Here is a 24,135-nt window from a genome sequence, read left to right as displayed (position 1 = left end):
GCTGGTGCCTCCTGGATCTGATCCCAGGCACTGAGTCACAAGAGAGAAAGCCAAGAGGGCAGCAGCCCATCCTTACCACGTCATCCTCACTGCAGTTGAGATTTCAAGCTGGTGATAACTCTAACCTAACAAAATCCACGTGGCAGGGGCACTACATCCTGGGCCATATCCTGTACGTGCAGCAGCAGGATCTTTGTACATGGAGAGATCCTGATCCCAGCAATTCACCCGTACCCTCCTTCCAGGGTGAGTGTGCACCTGCACCGACAGAAAGCAGAACAACCATCTGAATTCTCACTGGGACAGACCTGTCTCCAAGACAGACACTGCTAAAGGAGCAGGAGCATGACAAGGAGATGTTTTCCAGACATCCAAACGTGGCTGCAGCCTCTCTGTCCATCTACTAGGCAGGAGACAGGAGATGAAGGAAGAAGTAAAGCACTCAGAAGCCTATTAGGATTTCCACAGAGCGAGGCCACAATCTACTCAAAGCAACGTCGCTCTTAATTAAGGTTCAGTCATGGTTCTAAAAATAAGCAACGAGGCCAATTAGAAAGGAGTCGGACCAGAATGGCGTCAGCTTGGTGTGTCTTTCACTAAATCTCTCTTTTTAGGCTCACTGAGCCCTTCTGGTAAATTCTGGGGCAGAAAGGATGTGGAGTGAGCTCTGTCCCTTCACAATTTTGACTAAAAAGAAAGAAGACTCATTAGAAAGACCTGAAGTCTATGAAATGTTATTTCACACCATGGATCTTGGCCAATAGTGTCTCCTCATCCACAGGGGAAAGGGAGAATCATGCCCACACTGCCCAACCCTCAATGCTCAGATGAAAACTTTCCCTGAGTAAAAAACACATGAAAAACCCTTCACTTGAGAGCAGCTGGGTGAAATGTGTCAATATTCTCAATACTCTCATACCAGGACACAACCTGCTTTTCCACAAAATGTTCATTTTGCAGCTCCTGTGCCTGTGTGGTGTTTCCAGCTGACACGTCAGACGCCATTTGTTTTTCCCCTTTGACAAACATCACTGAAGATGTCTGGGCTGCATCAGACCATGCCCTGGGTGCCATCTGGGAACTGGGAGACAGGTACCAATCTCCCTGAAATCTCTGAAGAAGGGAATCAGAAGTTTCTTCTCAGAATTCCTACCATTCCTATCACAAACTCTTTGGGAAAAAACTCCCCACCATACCACTGGGGAGAAAATCCCTCTGTGGAAGCAGAGATGACAACCATGTGGATCTAGAGACAGATTTTTTCCTGCAGGCTTTTCCTGACTGAAGTGCCCCCAGGCACAGGCTGCAGATGGAAGTGCTGGGATCGCTCAGAGGTGATGGCAGCTGTGAGCAACGGCGCTCCTTCCTTGAACTTAGGAACAGTCAAACATTGTAATTAATGATTATTGGTCCTGCAAGTCACACCTCTGTGTTATCACATATCTCTGGGAACCCCCACGCTGTCTTATCCAAGAAAGAGGCATTTATCTAGTGTCCAGCAAAGGAAAAAAGAGTGAGGGGCTGGCAGCCAGGCTGTGGGCTGCAGCTCCATCTTCCCTTCACCCCAGCACGGGTTTGACAGGCAATATTTAGATTGAGGACTTTTCCCTACACAAAGAAAGGGTCCCATGGCATTCCCTGACACTAACCAGACACAGGTTTCAACAGGAACAGAGGTGATGTACACAAACCTCACTCTTCCTGATTACTGAGTTCAAGGACTCTGTCGTACAGGGATCTTCTGACAGCTTTCTATTTTGAAGACAGCATTATCAAGCAATAGAGTTTGATTTAAATTTCAAAACGAGGAGTATTTCAGATCTCTATTTTGAGAGGTGCTTGCCACCAAGATAGTCCATCTCTCACAGGACTGCAGCTTGGACATGGAGAAGCCAGGAGAGCCTTCAGCCTGGTACCTAGACCATGCATACAATGAGGAGCAGGAGAGCACTGGGTTAAAGACTCTCTGCAACTTTCTTCTTTCTGTAATTTTATTCTGCTTCCTTTACTGGAGGAAGAAAGAACAGACATGGAAAAGAAGCAGCTAACTGACTTAGAGTCTTTGAGGAGGATCCTATTATTCCCCGTCCTCTGCAGGGATTCACATTATCTCTCCCAGAGCAAGTGTGGAAAATCCTAACAGCCAGAGCCTGCAGTGGCTTCCCTGCCCAGAGCTCTTCAGAGCTGCACTGATTTATCCAGACTGATAAACCGGCCCCACAGGCTCAATTCAATTAATTTTTTCTCATTCTTCTCCAGTCAGTAAATTAGTTAAAAAGACAGAAACCCAAGCATAGCTTAGATTCTTTCATCACCCGATACCCAACACACAGCAACTTGCAACAGGAGAGACTTGGAAACAAAGGAAGGAATGTGTTTTCAGTGCTTAGGAGGAGCTGGGTGGCTGGCAGCAGGAACCCTGCCCCGTGAGCCGGAACATGGACAATGAGGCTGGGCAGGTAACCAAGGGGATCTGCAGGGCAAGGCTCCAGGCAGCAGCTGGGCTCTCCCCTGAGCTACAGGGCTACAAATCACAGGCAATGCTCATGGGCTCCACATCCAAGTGCTCCTGGAGGAGCCATAAATGGGACAGAAGCAGCAGGGCCTTCAGGAGGATATGTGGAGGTACTTGCACACAGCTGGTGGGGTAACAGGGCGAGTCAAATGTGCCAGGGAACTGCACCCGTTGCCTGGGCCAAAGCAAAGGCTGCTGAGTCTCAAACACCCTCCCACAGGCACATTCTTATACATTAGAGCAGCTTCCTGTCTGTAACTAAAGCTCCAGCCTGGGTCAAACTGAGATTTGCAGCCACAGCTTCCAATGCTGCTGGAAAAGTAAAGTTAAACACTGGGCTCTACACCCAAAGGCAAATTAATCCAAGTGAAATGCCAAACTTTGGAGTTTCTGTGAAGATCTGGTTCTAAACTGTTGGGCAAGAAGGATTTACAGAGGGCATATGGTGAATGACTCGTTATAGGGAGGTGGTGGATGCAGGGGAGCTCCTTTCCCAAATTCCCTGTGGGTGACATAACCTGGGGAAATGCCGAGTCCCACTCCTCAGTCAAAGATGAACTTCTCAACAAATCAGCTTGAGGAGATATTTCAACCTCTAAAATCTGCTCCATCCAAGGCTGGGCCAGGGTCAGCATCCATGACTGCCTACAGTGGCCAGAAGCTGGAGCACCTCCACTAAGGTCAGGGAGGTTGCTCCAGAGATGCATCCTCGCTGATAAAATCAGAATGTGGAATTCCCTTCTCAGCTGCTCACTCACAGGCACTGGGCCACAGCTCCACCAGCTCCAGGAAATTAGTGTAGCTTCTTGACTTCAAATAAGCCAAGGTCTGACCCAAATGCAATATTGCAAATAAAAGCCACTGCTTCTGCTTCACAGAACAAATCTCACAAGACTGAGACACAAAAATCTATGAGGTCACCCAGACTATAGCTGACTGATGTAAGAGGTTCTTCTGATGCCAGCAAAAGCTCTGCCTGAGTAAATGCTGTAGGACTTGGTTCTAAACTGCATGGCCAAAGGAGGGGAGTGAGGCTCAGCCACAATATCAGCCAATCCAGAGCAGTTCAGCAAAGTGATTTCTGAATACATTTAATCATTCTAAGATGCAGACGGGTGCTCAAAAGTCATGAATGCCAAACTCCCACTAAACCATCCAGACTCTGAAGAAGCCAGGTGATTTTGGAATGGCAGGCACCTGAAGTTGGGAAGTCAGAGAAGACTAACACCACTTGTGTGGAGATATTTGGGTTCAGCATTTCTGATGACCTTTACCAGCATTGACAAAAGTTCGTAAGGAGAAATTTCAGCATTCCTTCCCTGCGAGTGCCCCTCAGGCACACAGGCAGCCAGAGCAGTAACTGTTTTCCACCCTGCCTTTGCAGGGGCTTCAGGGACACACACAAACACGTTCTCACCTGGTCTTCAGCCGTAGCTTGACTCCTGCTGCCCACGAGGCTTTGCTGGGCTGGAAGTCAGTGGTCACGCAGTCCGGGCTGAGCGGGCTGGGAGACAGCTCTGAGCATCCCTGTGCTGCATGGGTGTCCCTGCAAAGGAGAGCAAAGGAGGTAAACACCAGCACGCAAAACCTCAGCCCTTAGCCAACAGGATTTTGGGAAAGAGGGCAATGCACAGACCTAGAGGGCGAGGCAGGGGCATCAGGCCATGTGTATCCTTGTTTTTCTCTACTCTGGGCAATGCTTGGCTCTGCGAGTGTCCCTCACGAGTGTTTTAGAGGAGCTGCCCAATCCCACGACACACAGGAGTGAGATTAGCTCAGTACACAGGGCACAGAATTCATTATCCTGCAGCTGCATTTGGGGACACTAAACCCCCAGGTATGGAGTCACGGGTTCCACTGTGGGATACACTTTTTCCACATGTAACCACCTTATGAGAGCTCAGGGATTGCTCTGAACACACAAGAGAAAAGCCAAGAGAAAACTCCACACAGTGAGAGGGAGAAGGACAAACCTGTCCTACACCTCTGCTGATATTTCCACCAAGTCAGCAAACACATACTTACCCCGCTCCAAGTCACAAAAACACAATGTAACCATTGCTTCAGCTCCTTCCTTTCCTCTGGAAGGCTCCACTATTCCCACTTGCTCCAATTTTGAGCCCTGCAGTGCAGAAGGGATTTGAGATTTTGCTCAGTGAGCCTCCACGCCGAATAAAAGCGGGGCTGAAAGGCTCCCTGCGCCTCTCCCTGGCCCGGCATAAGCTGCAATTGCCTCTCAGTGTGCGCTGAGCCCACATGCCGGCATCGGGGGCCTTGGATGGCTGAGATGGCTCGGATGCCATTCCGCTGAGAGCCCGGCCGTCTGTGCGTCCGGCCGGGCCCTCCCCCGCGCCCCCACGTGCCAGGCAGGAATGTTAAGCCTCCCATTGCGGATGAGATACAGCGGGGATGCCAGCAGCACTTTCACCTCCATCAGGGAAAGCGACTCGTCAGGAGCGGCCTTTTGTTGCTCACCCTGCTCAACTTCACCCGATTTTTACCCCAAAATCTGCCTTGCCTGCCTTTTCTTTCCATGTCCCAAATCCCGTCCTGCTTTGTCTCTGCCACTCCTCTCTGAGATGATGTCAAGCCTCTGATCAAAATTGAAAGTTTCCCTTCCCTGTTCCCATTCCAGCCTCACTGTACACCAGGAGCACAATCTCCTTTCCTGCAGCCCTGGAAGTGTCAATATCCTTAAATGCTCTATTTCTCTTAGCTCACCAATCTTACCATGAAAAATTACCAATTTCCAGAGGAGATTTCACTGCAAGACACGGAAAGGACAGAAGGCCTGCGACAGGTGAGGATTTAAAAGATTGCATATAAACGATTTATCCTTACAAACAGGTCTAACAGTTTTGTGAGCAAAACATATTCACAGCTTCAGCGTTTGGAGGACAGAGCCCTGTGCTTCCCTGCTTGTTTCCTGGAGAGCAGAGTTTGGCTGTGCCAGGCCACACCACGGCAGTGGGCAAAGCTGCTCACGCCCTCCATGCAGCCAGTGTCTCTGAGAGAGCTGGGGGACAATGTGTAGGGCTGGGAAACTGCCCCTGGGCCAAGAGAAGACTCATCAAGAGCCTGAAGAACTGATAGAAAGGAGCAGTAATTGCCTACAGCTCCACCGGCATGGATGGGCACCACAGCCTAGAGATCTTTCAGCACTTGGACTTTTTTTTTTTTTTTTTTTAAGAGCAGCTTTCGAAGGATGCTGAGAAAGCGAGAGACACCACAGACCCTATATTCCGCGGTGAGCAGAGCTTTCTGAAGAAGTGCCTTTGCCCAGCCTGACCCTCCAGGGGCAGCCCCAAGCAGAGGGAGGGAGGGAGGGAGGGAGGAGAGGCAGCTTGGGTGTTCCCCCTCACAGGAGCAACCCCTGCTTCCAGCATGCATCACTTTGGGCTTTACCTCACAGAGACAGACACCTTAATTACTGTCTCAATGGGCTCCCGAGGTGCTGTTGGGGGAAATGCAACAGAGTTTTTCCCCAGCCTCTTAGAAAACTATAATTGCAGAGCTCTGTGGTGCATGGCAGGCTCAGTAAGACACGGCAAACTAATAATCCACTCCAGAAATAACATTAACCAGGCCCAGCGGGGAACACAAGAGATGAGGATCCTTCCACCTGGGAAGCACACCCACCTCAGGGCCAGAGCACAGCCAGAGGGATGGTCCCCATGCAAGGGAGGGGGGTCCCTGTGACAGCAGGGCAGGGAGGAGAGCTGAGGCCAGCCAGGGCTGCAGAGCTGAACACCTCCCCAAACAGGACCCCAAGCCCACACCTGTCCTGCCCTTGCAGCCTTCTGCCTCACCTGGCTGCTTAGCCCAGAGCATTTGCTATGGCATTCCTAAGGAAGGCAGCTCCTTAGGTCTAACAACCAGGAGAGTGTTAATCTCTGCAAAGACACTTCTTCCACCATTACATGGAGACAGCCACTCTTGTGCAAAGCTGTTGGGGGCCTACCTTTCCTCTTGGCTGTCCTCACACCTTCTCCTTAGAGTGGCCCCTCTCTGGAAGCTCCAGCTCCCTGTGGCAGCGCCCAGCCCGATGGGATGCTCTTAAAGCCTGGGGCTGCATTTTATTTTGGGATGTTTCAAAGGGCTTCACAATTCCACAGCCAAAAAGTATCCCTGGCAAGGAGGGGCCTGCAGTTGTTCCTTTTGTTATCATGCTGTTTCTAAAGCTCTCAAGTGGGAGACAGGAAACCCAGCACACACAGTCTATTTAAAACTCCTTTACCTCCCACCTGAGGCTGGCAGCTGCCTCTGAAATCTTTCCTTTTCTGCAAAGTTTGTGTTTAATTATGAATTGTTATTTATACTTGCTGCTTCCATGCTGCCTTTGGTATTTAATACCACACATGTCCATGAGGACACTCTGCTCAGCTTTTCCCTCATCTAAAAATATGGCCTGCTTGAATTTTTTCCTTGCTGCTTGCTTGACAGTGAAAGAATACAGTGCTAGAGATTAAGGGCTTTTTTCAAGGAAAACCTCCTTCAGAAGTTTCAGTGCCCCCTCCAGAAGAGAGGCAGAACCTCCTGACCCCACATCCATCTCTCCCCACACAGCCAGCACAGCCTTTCCACAGCAGGCATCTGTGAAACTCTCGCTCCTTCTCACCACCTTCCTCAGAGCTCTTCAAGAACACATGGGTGGCCTTATTTTACATTAATCAACTCCCCAGAAGACTGGTTTGCCATCTGCTGCCATTGGACGTCTCCTGAGCTGCCACAGCCCTTGCAGAACTCGGTTGCTGTTTTGGGGAGATCCTTTGCCTCTGAGCTGGGCTGACTCCGAGCTCCTCTGGCCCCTTATCTGCTTGCCATGCTGACCTCCTGTTACCTGCATGCTTGGAACGTTTCACAGCACTTATCTTAACCTTTGGGGCTCCTGGCTCTTCCTCCTCACTTTCTTCAGTCTTCCTTATCCTTATTTACAACCTTCACATTCCAGCACAGATCAGTTTTCTAAAGTCAGCCTGGACAGAAAGTGTAGGTGGGTGCCCCTGCCCAGCAGCTCTCCTGACAATTATCAGAGTCTGCAGAGATCATATTCTTAATTAATTAAAGCCCATGTTTCATAACAATAGCTCTCTGAGTAATGGCAGCAGCATAAATCACTGCTCTCACTGAGGAAATGATGCAGTGCAAGCTCAGCTGCCTGGCTGAGAGGAGACAGAGAGGAGACAGACTTTGCACAGGGAGGCAGCACAAACCCAACTTGGGAAGTTTTGTCTGCTCATAGCATTTATTTTCCAGGAAAACAGTGTTACAGTTCTTCTGGCTGCACTACCATCCTGCACTCTTGGCTTAGCTGCCTGTAGTTACAGGGATGAGTCCTAGGATATGCCTGAGGTGAGCCACAAGCAACACCTGAAACTAGGGGAAGAAATCATTTAATTTTTTAAAATTTTTTCAGAATAGGTATATTGTAATGGTTCCTCCTCTTGGAGCCATGATTGCTGAGTCTAAGCCAACACCTGATTTGCTGCCACAGTAATAGATGACCTGAGTCCCAGAGGATCCAATCCCCAAATGTTAACAGGTTTTGTAATTTTTAGTATTTTGTTACCTCTAAATCCAGTGTTGTTCTGGAAGAGAGGATGGAGATTAAATTCTCATTTTTAAATCATTTGGGATGAACAGGAGTATTTGTAACCAGTGACAGAATTAAAAGCCATCCTAGAAACACAGGTGCTCACACAGTGATGCTTCTGAAACTGAGATTAAAGCAAGGAACTCTTCTTACAATTTCTACAGCTATTTGTAGACTTTTCCTGATATTCTTCCCTTTGTCTTAAATCAGAACCTAAGAGGAAACCCCCCTCCACTGCAGAAACAGCCAACAGCACATCACAGACACAAAAATACAGAGAAGCACCAACAAAGCTGAACTGGGCTGCGACAGGCAGCAAGGAGCCAGAGGGGTTAATGCTGCTGGTTTATCCTCACAGCACCCCAGGTTACACAATGTCACAGGGCAGCCTGAGATGCCCAGCTCAGCCCAGTGACATAAGGAGAGCTGGGCAGCCTCACCTCTGGCTATCCTCATCCCTCAGGCAAGCTCTCAGCAGCTGCCCAGCCGCAATTACGGCTCCTGGGGCTGCAAACAGCATCTCCACGGCAGTGCCCATCTATCTCCTGGCAAAGGACAAGCCCTCCTGTCTCCTCCCTGCTGTCAGGAGGGGGATGCAGAGCAGGGAGACACCACACTCATGCCAGGCACCCACCTTGGCTGTTGCTGTCCTGCTGGGCAGATCCTCCCGCTCTGACTGGAGTGCTGACGTATTTCTTATTTTGTTACCTCCTGTGGCTGGCCCAGAAATAGCCTGTAATCCACAGCTCTGTCACGCTCCCAGAATCTCCTTGAGCTGCACTGCAAGTGTCCCTGTGTCACAGCACAAAGGCCCAGGTGCTCTCCTGCTAGCAGCACAGGTTTGTTTTGTTACTCTGCGCACAGGACCCCCAAACCACACCAAGACCAGGAGGAAACGTGTGGACAAAACTTACCATGAAAAAAAAATTTATAAATTGCACCAAAACCTCCCACACTAATAACCTGTAAAACCTTTGCCAGAAAAAGTCTCAGTCCTTGGGTAAAAGCTCTAGCTTGTGACTAACAACATTCACCTGAGATGGGGAACAGCCAGGTTTAACTCCACAGTCTTAATTAGGCACATGAGCAATTCAAGACTGGTTCATGAATCCAAAACGCAACAGGCTCCACCTGTGTAACTCCTGGAAGCACATTTTCATCATAAGCAGAGCAAGACTCCTCTCAAATCTCAGTAAGGCTCACTGAGCTCATGAATCTTGGGACTGAATTTGGCATTCTTCCCTGAGATCTGCAGCAAGGTCCAAGTTCTCAAGTAGAAACAATAATATCCATGCCTAGGATTCAGATGGGTCAGTAAAAGCCAGGGAAAAAAACCCACACAACCCAAACCCATTCACAGTGCTGCTGGCTGCTGCTTCTAAGAAACAGGACTACTTAATGCACATTTTCTGTACACATCACAAGCACATCTATCCTGATATCTGGTAAAACAGGATTACTAGAGCTGATCTTTGTGCCATAAGCCAATCCCAAAAGAGAAAATATATTTCCCAGGAGAGGGGCTTGTGCTTTTCTACCTGCACAAGCCATTGTTCGAAGGCAAATTAAAGGAATCAACAGGATGGTGAATTTTAGATGGATCCATCCCCCCATTCAGGCACCCATCACTCTCAGTCTTATGGCTCCTACTGGAGATTCCGAGCATGCAGGATTTCAGGGCAAAGCAAGAGAGGCTGAGAAGTCACCTGGAATTTATCCAGACTCACAGCTTTCCTTCTCAGAGGGCTCTTCACTCAGGCAACTCCAACTTAAACAACCTCAATGAGCGCTGACCTTCAGGGCCACCGAGAAAAAACTCGGGAAAAAGGAGACCACTTTTCCCCTGTGCAAACTGTCTAGTCCTACTTGTCCAGCATTTTCCTGGCTTCTCCTTTTCTCTGGGAGTGGATGGGTTTTAGTTGACCTGACCTCAATCCCACAATCTGGCCACGCTGTGTTTGCACAGCCCCACACAAACCAGCTGCTCCGGCACCATACCTGTTTGCAAGCACAGAGCTGAAAGGAGCCCTGGCATTCATTTGGGTTCCTCACTTCACTGGCCAAGGGATCTTTGAGAAAATGAACTCCTCCTTTGTCTGGGAGAGAGCCCTAATCCCCGTTTTGCCCTGGAGGATTACTGGGTACTTAAAAAGGCACTCACATGCACATTTTTGGTTCCTGCCAGCTGCATTTAGGCCCACAATATGCAGCGTTCTCTTTGGTCTTTAGCTTTGACAATAAGCATTCCACTGCGCCCAGACCTCGACCCAGAGCCTGCCACCCTTTTCCAGGCACCCTAAATCCACGCTTTCTCAACTGGGGGCCTTCCCTGCTTTGCATGAGCACTTGGCCCTCGGAGGCAGCTGGGCACGGAGCCCTGGAGCCCACAGTCCTTTCTTGTGCTGCCCAGCCGGTTTGGAGCGCACAGCTCCCTGCACAGCCCTGCCAAAACCACCTGGGTCCTGGCCGGGAGAAACAACCTGGTGGCTCAGGATTTAGCTTTTATCCCTAGTGAATTCCTGGCTTTTTGTGTTAGTGGTGTATGGTTAGACTCTGTCACAGCTTGCTGTTAGCACCCAGGCAGCCTGTTCCCGAAGTGGGCTCTGTGAAGCTCTGGCCACATCTTCCTTGGACTGTGGCTTCATTCCCTGAAGTTCTAATCTGGGATCAAGTTCAATGGAAGCAAATGACTCTAAAGCAGTACTGACTTGAGTAGCACTTTGCCCGCTCAGGGGAGATCTCACCTTCTCAGGAGGAGACAATTGAGAGGTGAGAACTCTCCTGGTCTGTCAAAAAAGTGCTGTGAGATCCATCCTGCACCCCAGGTCTACCTGCACCTTGCGCTCAGAGAGCTTTAACCCTCTCAAAAATACATCTACCTACTTATTGTGTCAAGACAGGAGTAAAACCACGGAGAAATGACAGTTTCATTCTTTTCTACCCCACAACTAACAGGACTATCCTATAAACTTTCTCTTGACCATTACTGAGCATCTCCTGAGGTCTTCCAGAGATGCCTTTGGGGACACTGCAGGATTAGCTTGGGGAATCAGAGCATCCCCTCTCCTCACAGGCTGTTCAGGACCAGGAGGCTGTGAGGTACAATCCTTCAGAGCTGGCCATAAAACAATGGGATCAGCTCTCTCTGTGCATCAGATCTGTTGAGCAGAGGTGCCTGAGAGGAAGATGATGCACAGCAGTGCTCAGGTAAGCTGGAGGGTCTTTAACACACCTGTCCCTGTAAGGGCCACAGCCACCACACACAGCTAAAGCAGCAGCCTGACAGCTTCTGGGGTATCCCCACACTGAATCATGTGGATCTAAAGCCCTTCTGATAAATAATAACATTTAACTTCTCTTACATTACACACACCAAGCACAAGCTGGCTCTAAAGGACAAGTGTAAGTGAAACTAAAAATGTAACTGCAGCTCTCCTACTGTCATCATTATCTTGCAAGAGTTCTTTTGTAATTATATTGCAAAGGTTCCATATTGCTAGAGTTTTCTCTCAGTGATTTGTACTAACAGGAGTGACAATCTGAGCATCCCTTCAGAGGGGGCAGAAGGAAGCCTTGTACTCCCATTTGTCACAGGCACAGTGGACATTCAGCACCAAGGACTCAGGTCTGCAGCAGCTGCGCTGTCTCTCAGCCCTCTCTAACCTGATTATCTGCAGTGCTTCCTGGTATTCCAGATTTTAATTGCACTTACTGGACGGGTGGAGCGTGCAGATGTAAATCACCTTTGAAAGTGTAGCAATACCTAATCCCCAGAATATGAGCTACTCCTTTTGAGCTGCTTCTCCATCCCACAACCTCTTCCTGGACAAATTGCTGGGCACCTTACTCAACACAGCATTCCATTTACTTCCTGGGGATTTCAGCAGGAGATTTGCCCAAGTAAGAAGTGATGATGGATTGAGTAAAGAGATGAGGACTTGGCCAGCTCAGTGAGAGAGACCGAGGCAAGTGACAGAAATGCTGGCTGCTAAGCTAATAAATATCTGTTTGTCACTCCAAATACCTTTAGCATCTGCCAGTCTGGCAGAGATGAGCTTGGAAAAGGATGAGGACTGCAACCATCACAAGGAACATGAGATGAGGGAGGAATCCTTGGCTCCTCTCTCTTGGTCCCATGCCTCTGTGCATCCCCATTGTTCTCACATAAACCCTGCAAAAGGGGCAGCTGGCCTTCCTGACTCCACTCCCCCCAGCAGGGAGCTATTTTAGCAGCATTAGGAGTCATCTGCCATCCTTCTGCTGAGGAGGTACCACAAGCATCTTTCCTGTACACAGCCCTGGGTGTGGGACCCCTTCCATGTGCCCTGTCAGCAGGAAAACTCTTCCCCATCACATTTGTCTACTGTGTTTTGGTCTGGTGATCCTGAGTCTGGTGATGCCAAATCATTCCTTGGGCTTGAAGCAAGATCTGAGGCTGGGTCTTGGGATGTTCTCTGCAAGTACTGCAAGGCTGGATGAGCACCTGGGGAATCTCACCTGGATGAAATGGCTTCCCCAGTGATGCTGCCCTCCAGTACCACTGAGGTGAACCACTACCAGCAAGAGCCAAGAGAAATTCCACTAGAGCTTAGCATATGGCTTTGACTTCCAGGGACAAGTCTCAGATCCCTGGGTTTCCAGGAACATGAAGGTGCTGCTCTGTAGATGCAAAACCTTCCACAGCTCTTGGGAAACCCAAGAAAACCTCACTTAGCCTAAATGCCCATCAGCTTTTAATGGGCCTTTCCTCACTTCAGACACATCTCAAAAATCCACCCAAAGCCCTCTGAAACATCATGGGCTGCATTTCCTTGGAGTGGATGCCCCCAAAGGAAGCAGCGAGGACAGGAGCACCCACATCACTGCCAGCTGGCACTCTCACCTGACCCTCACAGCACGTACAGGTTAACAAGACATCAAAAACTCTTCTTCCCCAGTGGCAACAGCAGCACCCTCTCAAAGGAAGCCACACCTCTGCTAGGGACATGCAGTGATTTGGAGTCCCAGCCTGGAGATCTCTGCATACCAGATGGAAAAGGGGAGCAACACACACCCCCACTCCCAGCCTCTCCTGCATGCAGCACACGTGGTGACACTGTCATTACCAACACTCCTCCCAAAATGGAGGAGCCAGCCCCAAAAACAAATCAAGCCACAAGTGCCAAACTCATTTGGAGAGAAAGCAGAAAACCCAAATCCTATTAAGCAGCCATCAGTGTCAATATTTATTCCTCACAAAGCAGGGACGAGTGGCCTAATAAACAGTGTCAGGCTGAGCCTGGTGAGAGGGAAGAAGGGAACAGACAGACTTGGGGAAAGGACACAACATTAATCAGCATCACCCCTGCAAACCTTTGACAGAAACAATGTAGTAAACTCAGCAACCACTTAGAAACTAAGCTCCCTTTTTGCTTCAACAGTGATAGCCCCCAGTTCCCAGCCTGGAGGTTTGGCAACCTTCACAACAGAGCCACTGGGCCCCATAAAACCTTTCCCTTTCAATCCACCTCTCAGCACACACCTCTCTCTGGCCTGGCTTAACCACTCTCTGCCCAGCACAGAGCAGATCCATCCCAAGGTCTGGGCTGCAGGGCATTAAGCACTCTAGCCAGTGCAGAGTGAGTGGGCTCCCAAGCAAACAATGTCTGCACAGGAAGACAAACAAATCAAGCCATGATTTCACAAGGCAAACTCCTTGGCTGCCAGAGTCACTTCAAATATCCCAGCTTCTCCTTCTTCCTGCGGATCATTCCTGCCCCTGGGGACAGGAATCTATATGCCATTGACTTCTGCCTAGCCTGGATGGGAAAACACAGAATTGGACAAACCCACTCCAGGCTCTCAGTATTTCCATCAGGGCTCTAGCTGAGTTTTTAGAGCCATGCCTTACTATAGCACATACTTGCTCCCATCTACACGGGAAATTCAAGCTGCCATAGCATGATGAGGATGCATCGTGCACGGGGGGCCCTGTCCCCACTGCGACTGTACTGGCCACCAGCTATTAGCATGTACTTTGCTTAAATTAGGCTGAAATGGAGTCTGTCTCCAGCCTGGAGCCTGCCTGTAACTGCAAAGGAATCTGTGCCCTCTGCAGCACATGAGACAGGATCAGGTCACTGCTGGAGAGCACTTGGCCTGCCTATTTTTATTGTCCCCCCCGAATACTTTTCTTCAACACCGTTCTGAGTTGCTGAAAGAATAGTAAAGATGAGATTTTTTTTTTCTAAATAACAGACAGGCTGATAATCCAGAGGAACCGTGTTGTTTTAACTTTTGGATATTTCTTAAATCTCTGCCCTTGTTGCCAGGCTGCTGAAGGCATTTTGAAGGCACAACACGATGTAATCTAATCAGGGTGAAGTGGGCTGGTTTCATTTCCATCAAATTCCCCTTTCAAAGGCATAAATTTACCCTTCTGATCCCAACCTCTAGAACTGAGCCAATACAACAGTTACTGCTACATGAAAAACCCACCCCATCCCCTTCCCTCTGAACAACTGCTGACTGACATTCCTCATGCTTCTTTAAACCCAAGGACACTGCCACTAATTTGAGCCCTGGTGCAACTGAAATGTAAAGGATTAGGGAAGTGGCTCTGGTCAGAACAGAGACAAGCATGCAGCAATGCAGCTCATCAAGGGCAGCCAAGCTTTTCATTCCACTTAAACTGGGGAACAACCTCCTAAATAATGGTTTTGAGCACACAGGGTTTCCTTTCCACTGCCTGGAGCACCTGAGTGCTGTGCACCTTGAGATACTGAGTGTGGCTCCAGCCTGATCCTGCTGACCACAAGCCATTCTGTACTCCCACACCCACTAAAGTCCAGCAGCTTGCCACTGCCAGCCACAGGCACTCTGGGCCTGAACAAATGTTAGCCAAGTGGGAATCACACAGTGCATTATAAAACACCCTGTTTGATGTCATATCCTCCTGATTTATTTACTTACACTGCTGCTGGGTGAAGAAGCCCAGGGATGGGATGGGATGGGATGGACCAGGCTCCACCATGCCAGCTGCTCTGCAAACACTAAATGAAGGCTGGCTGCTCACCCAGAGGGCTGACCATTAAAGCAGGGTCCACCCTAACTAAACAAAGGCAGGAAGGATGTTTTCCCCATCACTGCTCTTCCCTTAGCAGCCTTCCCAAGTCCATCTGCTCACCAATGCCAGCTGCATCCTCCTGCTAGAGCTCAGCTTTTCTCCCATTGCTGCCAAGACCTGAGATACTCTGTACAGGGAGAAAGGCTTTACATCACTCTGCTTTTATTCTCATAAAAAAATCTGTTCAGGCCTACTGAACACAGGGGCATTTATGGAGGCCCCTGGCTGCTGCAGAACCATCTCCCAGAGGCAGGGCTGCCACGTGCCACAGCCCTCTCTGCAGAGCAATGCCAAATAGCCCACAGCTGGCCTGGTATGTCTTTATTGCATTTTGAGCAATGTTTTACAGTTAAACTTCTGGCCTGCTGACCTCTGGAAGATAAGCCTCTGTGATTATTAAATGAACTTTCCTTAAAATTTACAGTAATCCTGATTTCAGTCGAACTGAACTTCCCTCTTCGATTAAAGAGCCAGAGGTGCCAAGCACCATTTAATGTGGGCCAACAAGCTCTCAATCCTCTAAATCCCCCCATTACAGACGTGCAGAGCAGCCCTCCCTCTCCCAGCTCTAGGCTGGCCTGGACTTCACCTCTCTCACTCAAAGGCGTTTTAGGGCATTGATTTTTCCCTACTGTTGTTTCTTCTGGTGTCGAGGAAAATCTGGACAAGCACCTTGTAGGAGCAGAGTCAGGCTGAGCAAACACAGTGAGCTGCTGAGCCTCAACCCTCTCCTGAATGAGCTACAGGGGGCTCAGGCTGGGATGAGAAATGAATGTGTTTTAATGGGTGCTGCTGGTGGCACCCAACTAAATTTAAGGTTGGGTTGTTTAGGCAGAAGAACATACAGAGATCAGAGTTTAAAAGGCATTACTGCAGGGAATGAGAAAAGCAGACCTTTGGACCTTGTGGGCAGAAGAAGTAGGGGAGAAAATTGGAGTGAAGGCAAATGAGGTCTGTGGGACACATTCCTCCCATCTTTACAAAGAAAAACACTGGCTAATAGTGTTCAATTTGAATACAATTCTCTTCCTAGCCATTTTAAGGAGTCTGTGGGTCACTCCAACCAGGTGATAAAACTTCTCAGCTTCTGTCCCAGTATCTCGTTGCAAGGTGCCTGCCAGCAGAACTCCGTGCAGGAACACTACACTGCTTACTAAAACATGTAACACGGTGAGAGCGCACACGAACCCTCCCGCTGCTCCGATGCCCGGCACCCGGCTCCAGAGAAAGAGCAGTAAAGGGACCCTCAAGCCCCGCAGCTCCTGCCCACTGCAGCCCACAGCGGGTGGTGCAGTCCCGGACGCGTCCGTGCACTCTCAGCACAACGAGGGCGTTCAACTCGCACCTGGAAACCCCTGCGAGCAATGAGTTTCACAAGCGGACGGGGGAGCGCGGCACGGCGGGTCTCACCCTACACCACTTCCCTCCCCGACTGCTTCTTCCCAGCATCCGGAGGCGCCGAGAACACCGAACGAGAAAACACCACTTCGAAAAGGTGGGGGCGGGCGCCCTTCCCCGGGAGACTCCGCCGGTGCCGGCCGAGCTGCGGGGCTGCCGCCTTTTGTTAGCCCGCCCTGCCCGGCATTCGGAGAAGGAGCGCGCTTGCCCCGCAGCCCAGGCAGCCCCCTCACGCCGGGTCTCGTCCATCTCCCCCGCCTCCAGCATCCCGCTCCCCGCGCACCCAGCTCCCCGCTGCCCGCCGTCGCAGCGCTCCGCACTCACCGTGCCCCGGGGCGCGGACGGCTCCGCGCTCGCACTCCCGCCGGGCGAGGGCGCCCCCGGCAGGTGCCGCGGCTGCAGCCCGCCCCCGGCACCGCCCCGCACCGAGGGAGCCCCCGCAAGCTGCCCGATCCCGCCACAGCGCGGCCGCCGCATCTGCATCCCCGCACCGGCAGCGCCGGCTCCGCCCGAGCTCCCGCCCGGCTGCAGAGCTCAGAGAGCTGCTCTCCCTCCAAGCCCTGCCGCTCTTCCCTGGTCCCTGAAATAGTCCAGTCGCTCCTTCCCATTAATCAGAAGCTGTTGCAGATGCTTTCCGCCTGCCCGCTGATGTCCTGTCTGAGGAGCGAGTGTCACGGACCACAGCAAAGCCACGTTGCTGCTGGGGTGGCTTTAACAGCGTCTGCTGTCACTTGCTAGGTTCGTTTCATACAGGACACTTAACCAGCAAATGAGTTGTATTAAATTAATTTTAAAGCTACATACATCTGAACTGTTGTGTCTCACAAAGGAAGATGACGGGCAGAGACAAGATAAATAAACCCTTTCCATTTCTTATATTGTGAAAAACTCAAGAAAACCCTTCATGCTGCACAATGATTTGTGTTACACACAGAAGGAGTTCAAGTTTCAAGTAAGAATTTGTACTCCTAATACCCTGCTTTCAGCTGGCACGAAACAAGCACGGTGCTATGACAGAGCCAAGCTGGTTTGTGCCTAGTAATTGAAGTGGCCAGGTGCTCTGGAAGTCTTCCTGGCTGAGGACTGCAGGATTTCATTTTCCCTTTCCCAGTGGTGACAGATTTTGCAGGTGAAATGAAATCGGTTTCTGCTTTCCCACCCTGCCACTTGCCATCCTCCTTCCTGCCCTTGTGATGCTGAACACCTGCCTCTCCCTTTCTGCTCTGTACCCTCCTGGGTTTTTATCTGGGAGCTGTTTCCTCTCAAGGGGTGGCTCCATGTTCACCCCCGTTTTCTGGATTTGCACATGGATGCAAATACAGCACCTGGCCCTGTTACAATCCCTGAACTCAAACTCCTCTGCAAGCTGCTGGCAGCACCAGAGAGAGGTGCAGAACGAGGATGGCAAATGGGGGAATGTGAGGGAAAGAAAACACCTTTAGAGGTGGCGAAATACCCAGAGAGGTGGCTGAAGGAGATGCTGGGAAAATTGCTCTTCACAATACATCATAATGGATCTTTTATCCAGGAATATCTAAACATCACCCCAAAATATCTCTGTTTTATACAGAAAGAGACTGGTATTTTATAGAGTGAGGGAAAAGGATGTGATCTTATTGTGAGCAGGAAAGAATCCCACTCCCAACATGCTCTTCACAAGAGGCCTCCCTGAAGCCATTTGTTCACCTGCTGTTAAGCTACCACAACATGTTACATAGATGATTTTACTTCTGTTTATATGTAACTTAATTCTGACCTAGCTTAAAATGGTTTCTCTTGGTCTCATTTGAAGTAAAATATTGAACAGGTACATCTGTGTCAGGTGAAATTATGCTCAGCCAGTGCTACTTTTCATGTTAATGTCTCTCTGCCTACCTGCACACTCATAATCAGCAGCCCAAAATGTTTCATACTTCATCAGCTGCAGAAATCATAGTGATAAACTAGAGTGGCAGATGCAGAAAAGCACCAGAGGTGAGGTTACAAAGGCAGTGAGCATCACTTCTGATGAAACCCATCATGAGGTGGCACCTCTCTCAGCAGATTAAGGGTCATTTCCTTGTTTTTTTCACTTGTGCTTCCTAGGGAAGATATTTTGTCTGTATAAAACCTGGGGTGGTGTCACACACCTGTCTTGCCATGGCTTTGAGCTCCCACACCTGGATTTCCACCGGGGACAACAACAGACCCCTCCCGTGCACGTGTATAAGGGGATGTGTCATCAGGATGGGTTAATAATTTCAACAGCTCCAGATCCCTGCCTTGTGACACAAAAGGGCAGGTTTGGGAAGCAGGATTAAGCAGCCTGGGAATAAGGATGACTCAGGTGGTGCCTGCCTTCCTGTCCCCTTTGACAGCAAGAGGCCCTTTCTGATCCAAGCTGAGCACAGCCATCACCCCGCTCAAGAGCTGGTGTCTGCAGCCACCAGCCAGGGTGACCCTGCTGCCAGCAGAGTCTCTCTGTGCAGATGTCACCCGTTGGAGGCATGGCCTTTGCTACCACCTCTCCCAAAGGCATGATTTCTCCCCTCCCTGACTGGAAAACCACACGGAACACTGTACATTCCCACAGCAGCATGTGCAGCGTATGTCACCTGCTCAGGATCATTCCATTAGGACCCAGAAGGGCCCACGATAATTTGCTCCATAAATGACTCCAGATGGTTTTATTGATATTTTAAACACTTGAAGTGTACTTTGCATCTTGGCCAACCATTTGGCAAGATACCGAGTGGCAAACAGGGTCACAGACGTTACCAGGCAAGAAAACAAAGTCCGGCTTTGGGATGAGATCATAAAAACCCATGAACGCTTGTCCTTCTGTCATAAAAACAACAACAAAAACATTACCACCATAGCATAAACCTGAGGCTCCCCATAACCTTGGACTATTAACTGAAGCAAAATAGCACTTAGGATAGCACAAGGACTCGCCCTGAGGCAGATGACAGGCAGCTAATCCGAGTGGGAATTCACTGGGAGGGATCACAACAAGCACATAGTGCTGACAAAACGAAACCTTCCGCACGGTCCCTGCTGCCCTGGAGCAGTGAGCACGGCCTGCCTTGCAGACTGATGGGGCTGGGTCCAAACACCCACACGGCGCAGCTGAGCTGCTGCAGGCAGCTCTGCCTGATGGCAGCCACGGCCCAGAGGTGCTCAGTGCTCTCAGCTTACCTCCTGCCAGTATCCTGCCTGGAATGTCACTGGCCCCACACAGCCAAACCCATCCCGGTCACACCTTGGCCTTTGTGCAATTCCCTCCTGATCCTGTGTTTGTTCCCTGCTCAGGTGGAGCAGCCCCAGATGGCACGTCCTGGATGGGACAGCATAGCTCCGCTCCCACTGAACTACCTCCATAACTTTTTCCACCAGGACCAGCCTACATGACCTTCAGTGCTTATTCTGGAAAGAAAAGCCCTTCCATACAAAAAAAATGAAAGAATGTCTGTATCTAAGCAGGATTTCTCCACTGGGTGACTCTTGTGACACCAGTATCAAATATCATATCCTGCAAGGGGTAAGAACCAGAGGGCTGGTTTTAATTCTTTTTTTTTTTCTTCAGGATTTTGTTTCCTTACTTGGTGTTTGCTTCCGATGGCAGTTTAATCCTATCTAAGAGCAGAGGTCATATAATCTCCCTCAACAATCATGGGTCTTTGTAAGTTTTCCTCTGTCCTGCTGGTGTTCTCACTGCTTAGAAAATGGCTGTCCTTGGACTTAAAGAGCACCTGAAGAAATCAGAGCCAGACCCTGCAGTGCCCAGATGGATTCCTCACCTGTCTCCGCCAGCTGCAGCAAGTTGCATTGGAAGCAGAGTGAGTTATGGCAGAGTTAGTGTCAGGAAGGTCCAGTAAAGCCCTTGCCCATCTCCCTGCCCTTTCCCACCTGGATCAAAAGCATGCAGGTAGTTTCACCTCAGCTCCCACATCACAGCCAACAGGCAGTGTACACACTGCTGCCATCAACTCCATGGGCTGCCAGCTGGGCTGCAACAGGGACAGAGAGCCCCAAACTCTGTGTACACACCACCTGATGGCACTGCCTTAGTTTGCCTTTGGGAGTAGGGGAAGATGCCCTAGGACCATGCACATCCACATCCCATCCCTTCCCAGAGATGACAGGAATAGCTCTGCTGTGGGGAACCAGAGGACTCAGATATTCATCCAAGAGTCCTTTCTCTTTCGCTTTTTTTCTAGTCAGCACAAAAACTCCTCCAGTGCTCCTGCTCTCCAGCTGCCCAGCTGAATTCCTGGTACTGCCATGACTAGTGTGCTCCTGGGGGCATGGGATAACCAAGGAAGGTTTCCCCTTCCCAGTAAAATGAAGCTATGAGGGGGAGGAGCACTGCATGCCCACAGTGCTGGCTCTGGAAGAGTGCCCCTGGATCCCTGTGCTCCCCTCATCCCACACTTTGCTGTTTTCCCAGCTGTTTTCTTGCTTCTGGCAACACGAGCTTCTGGACACAGGGCTGGGATGTGGCTGGGTCACAGAGATGGAGAAAAGCTCTTATTTGAAGGATGAAAAGATGATGTGAAACAGCCCCAAGGGAGCCTGTGCTGTGGCTGTTCCTTGTGGCCCTGGCCTGCTGGGCACTGCAGATGCCAGGCTGCAGCACAGCAGGGCCCCCCCTGCATTTGCCCAGGCAGCTGGTGTGAAATGTGAGACCCTTGGCACGTCTGCTGGGGGAGGAAGGGAAGGCGTGGGATGCACAGAGGAAATTGGGTTTTGACATAAACTATGGGCTGCATTGGAGAAGGATGATTTCCTCTGAGGAGTGTTTGCAGTGCTGACCTACCCACAGACCATGAAGAGTGAGAACACAGAGGGGCTGGAGCCAGGGCCATCCATCAGGGGGGAACAGAACTCCCAGGGAGGCTCCGGTTTTCCAAAACGTGCCCAGTCGCCTTTTGGTTTGGAAAACTTGAACCATGAGTTGCTCAGAGCCAGGTCTCTTTGAATCCAAGCCTGTAAAGCTGGGAGAAGTTTAGAGAAACTCCCTGTCTTGGCTTATCTCCAAGTCAAATTAACTCCTGGAAGGTGAGGTGGTGTTCAGATAAATATCAAATCTCTCTCTAATGGGTCAAGGCCATTTTTTCCAGTGAACAAAAAGGATTTTTATTGGATCTCTCTTACACTGCATATCTCAGACAGAACTTAAGATAGCTGTGAAAAAAATTAAGAAATGAGGAAGTCCAAATCCTGCAGCAACGAATAAAACCCATAAATTTCCTCATGAAGACTTCACCCAAATAAACCCAATGAAAAATCAGTTTAAGATTGAACTCAGTCTAGATGCAAGAAATCCCATATTCACATCTGCCAACTCCGGGAAGTTAATTCCTAATGTTTTTATTCAACTACCCTTTCCTCTGCACTGAAAATTTCTAGACTGTGGGTTTCTCTTTTCCCAAAGTTTTCTCTCAGTTCTTGGCACTGCAGTCACTGTGAGCACCTCTCTGTGTGTGAGATATCCCTAAGAGAGAAACATCATGATGACAGCATAAAGAGGAAATAGTAGAAGGCTTCTTAAACATTCCAAGGAGAGAAGTGCAGAAAATAGATGTGAATCCACTTTTCCTCCAACATGAGGTGAAAGGAAGGCAGAGAGAACCCTCTCTGAAAAAAATACCCCTCTTTTCCTTCTGAGCTACTGACAAAAAGACTTAGGGAAAAGAAGAGGAAAAAAAGGACATTTGTACAGTGAAGAAAAAAGGGAGAAGGCTTTGAAGACCTAATTAACAGACTGTCCCAAGTCACTTCAGTTCAGCTGCATCACAAAAGCTTAACAGAGATCCATGGGACCACAACAACCTGCCCAAGAGAATAAGACACTGTAAACAAAACCAGTCACTCCAAAAACCCACCCCCCTTCAAATCCAGGGGGCTGGGAAGGGAAGGAGGCTGCAGCTGAGGGCCTGTTTTCCTGCTCACTAATAAATTTAGTGTACAGAACCTTTTGTGAGTCCTTTTAAAAGTTGTTTGTTGATTAAAGCAGCAAACAACAAACTTAGCCTTAATTTATGCTTCTTTAAACATTTCAAGCTTGGGGGGGTGCTTTTTATAGGAGTTAATGAGGCAGAATAGGTTCTTTAAGGGGAAGATATTTTCTCACCAAATTAAAACCTGTATTGAAAATAAAATAATGAGATGAAGGTGGCTTTTCTTTCAGAAGTAAATAAATCTTGGAGTAGGAAACTTCTCACGCACTTGGAACCGTCCTTATCGGAGAGATCTGAGAACAGCAGGTTCACAAGATGTTCTCACTCTCCTTTTTTTTAAATTTATTTTGCCTTCCCCCTTTCATGTAAACAGTAATAAAGCATTACTTGCTCTAAATGTGCAAACAGTTCCAGTGTGTGAGAGCAAGGAAACAGTGGGAGCTGTTCTTTGCCACAGCAGAGCCACAAAAGCCCCAGGCAGGGACTTGGCCCCACCATAACCCAGGCAGGGCAGAGAAATGGGCCACATCGTGCCACCTCAGACACCTGGGCAAGTCTCAGAGGAGCTCCCAGCAAGATCCCAGGTCAGGCTGAATTTTCCAAATTAAAGCTTGCCTCAAATCTGCTGCATTTTGGCAATCTGGTGTAGCAGCACAAGGAAAATCAAGTACCAGAGCGGGCAGTGCAGGAAGCTACTGTGACACCAGTAATCGGCACCAGATGTCATTAGCTGGGGACAAACAGGCACAACAAGGTCCTGGTGTGACAGGAGAGCATCAGGCATGGCTCCTCTCAGAAATGGGGAAGAAAGGCTCCCTTTCATGGCATCTCCAAGCACACTGGAGGAGATAACCCTGTTTGTCTTCACCATAAAGGCCGACTGAGCGCCGGCCTCGCAGGCACAAACGGGTCGGTGCAGCCTCCAGACGCGCAACTGCACTTGGGGGCGTTCTGGGTGTCACTGAAATGTCAGTAGCTTTTCTGGAGAGAAGCCCATCTTTCTGGCTTATTCCTTACCATAAGGAATTGGGATGTTTGTGGTGTTTTGCTGAATTATCCCTACTGTATGGGTAAGAACAGGGCTAAGCCTGCTTTGGAGTGCAAATCGAGCGTTTTCCCCTCCATCTATGGAAATCTGCAGACAGGGCAGCCACGAGCAGTCTGTCACTCCCCCCAGGATGCTGGGAGCTTTGCAGGAGGGCTGTGCTTACCCTCCTGCTGCCAGCAGGCTGACCAGGGCTCAGAAAGTCCAGTGCACACCTGTGGGAAGCCGTGGCAAAGCCTTATGCGATGGAGCAACAGCTCACCTCAAATTTCAAAGCAGCTGAAAGAGCCAGCAGCAGGACAGGAGGGTATGAATGGGGCTGTTTTCATATCTGCCCTGCAAATGTCTGTTAGCACAGCAATGCTATCCGTTGTTATCCGCAAACAGCGGGATTTTATCCGCCGGCCTCCCTCTCTGATCATGGAAAATGTATACACAGGATAGCCAAAGGAACCTGAGCCGGCAGCCAGCCACTCCCTGTGAAACCACATACTGCAGCCATGAGAAAAGGAGCTCAACAGGCACCAAAAAGTCAAC

The 24,135-nt window shown here is 49.6% G+C and overlaps 1 protein-coding gene across 5 annotated transcripts in view; it reads right to left on the bottom strand.

Annotated features, from left to right (window-relative positions):
• Nucleotides 1–24,135, bottom strand: part of SHROOM3 (shroom family member 3) — a 110,422-nt gene that overhangs the window by 21,898 nt on the left and 64,389 nt on the right. For 3 of the 5 annotated variants that reach the window (XM_063157124.1, XM_063157125.1, XM_063157126.1), the window contains one exon: nt 3,933–4,061. In XM_063157124.1, the coding sequence (XP_063013194.1) occupies nt 3,933–4,061 (129 nt within the window). Of the gene's footprint in view, nt 1–3,932; nt 4,062–4,540; nt 4,642–16,935; nt 16,959–24,135 lie in introns of those variants that run through there. The other 2 variants (XM_063157127.1, XM_063157128.1) reach the window with 2 other exon arrangements.

The sequence above is a fragment of the Melospiza melodia genome, chromosome 5 (genome assembly GCF_035770615.1).
Source record: "Melospiza melodia melodia isolate bMelMel2 chromosome 5, bMelMel2.pri, whole genome shotgun sequence".
Taxonomy (NCBI): domain Eukaryota; kingdom Metazoa; phylum Chordata; class Aves; order Passeriformes; family Passerellidae; genus Melospiza; species Melospiza melodia.
Note: the sequence above shows the minus strand (reverse complement) of the source record. Positions and strands in the feature narration are given on the sequence as shown.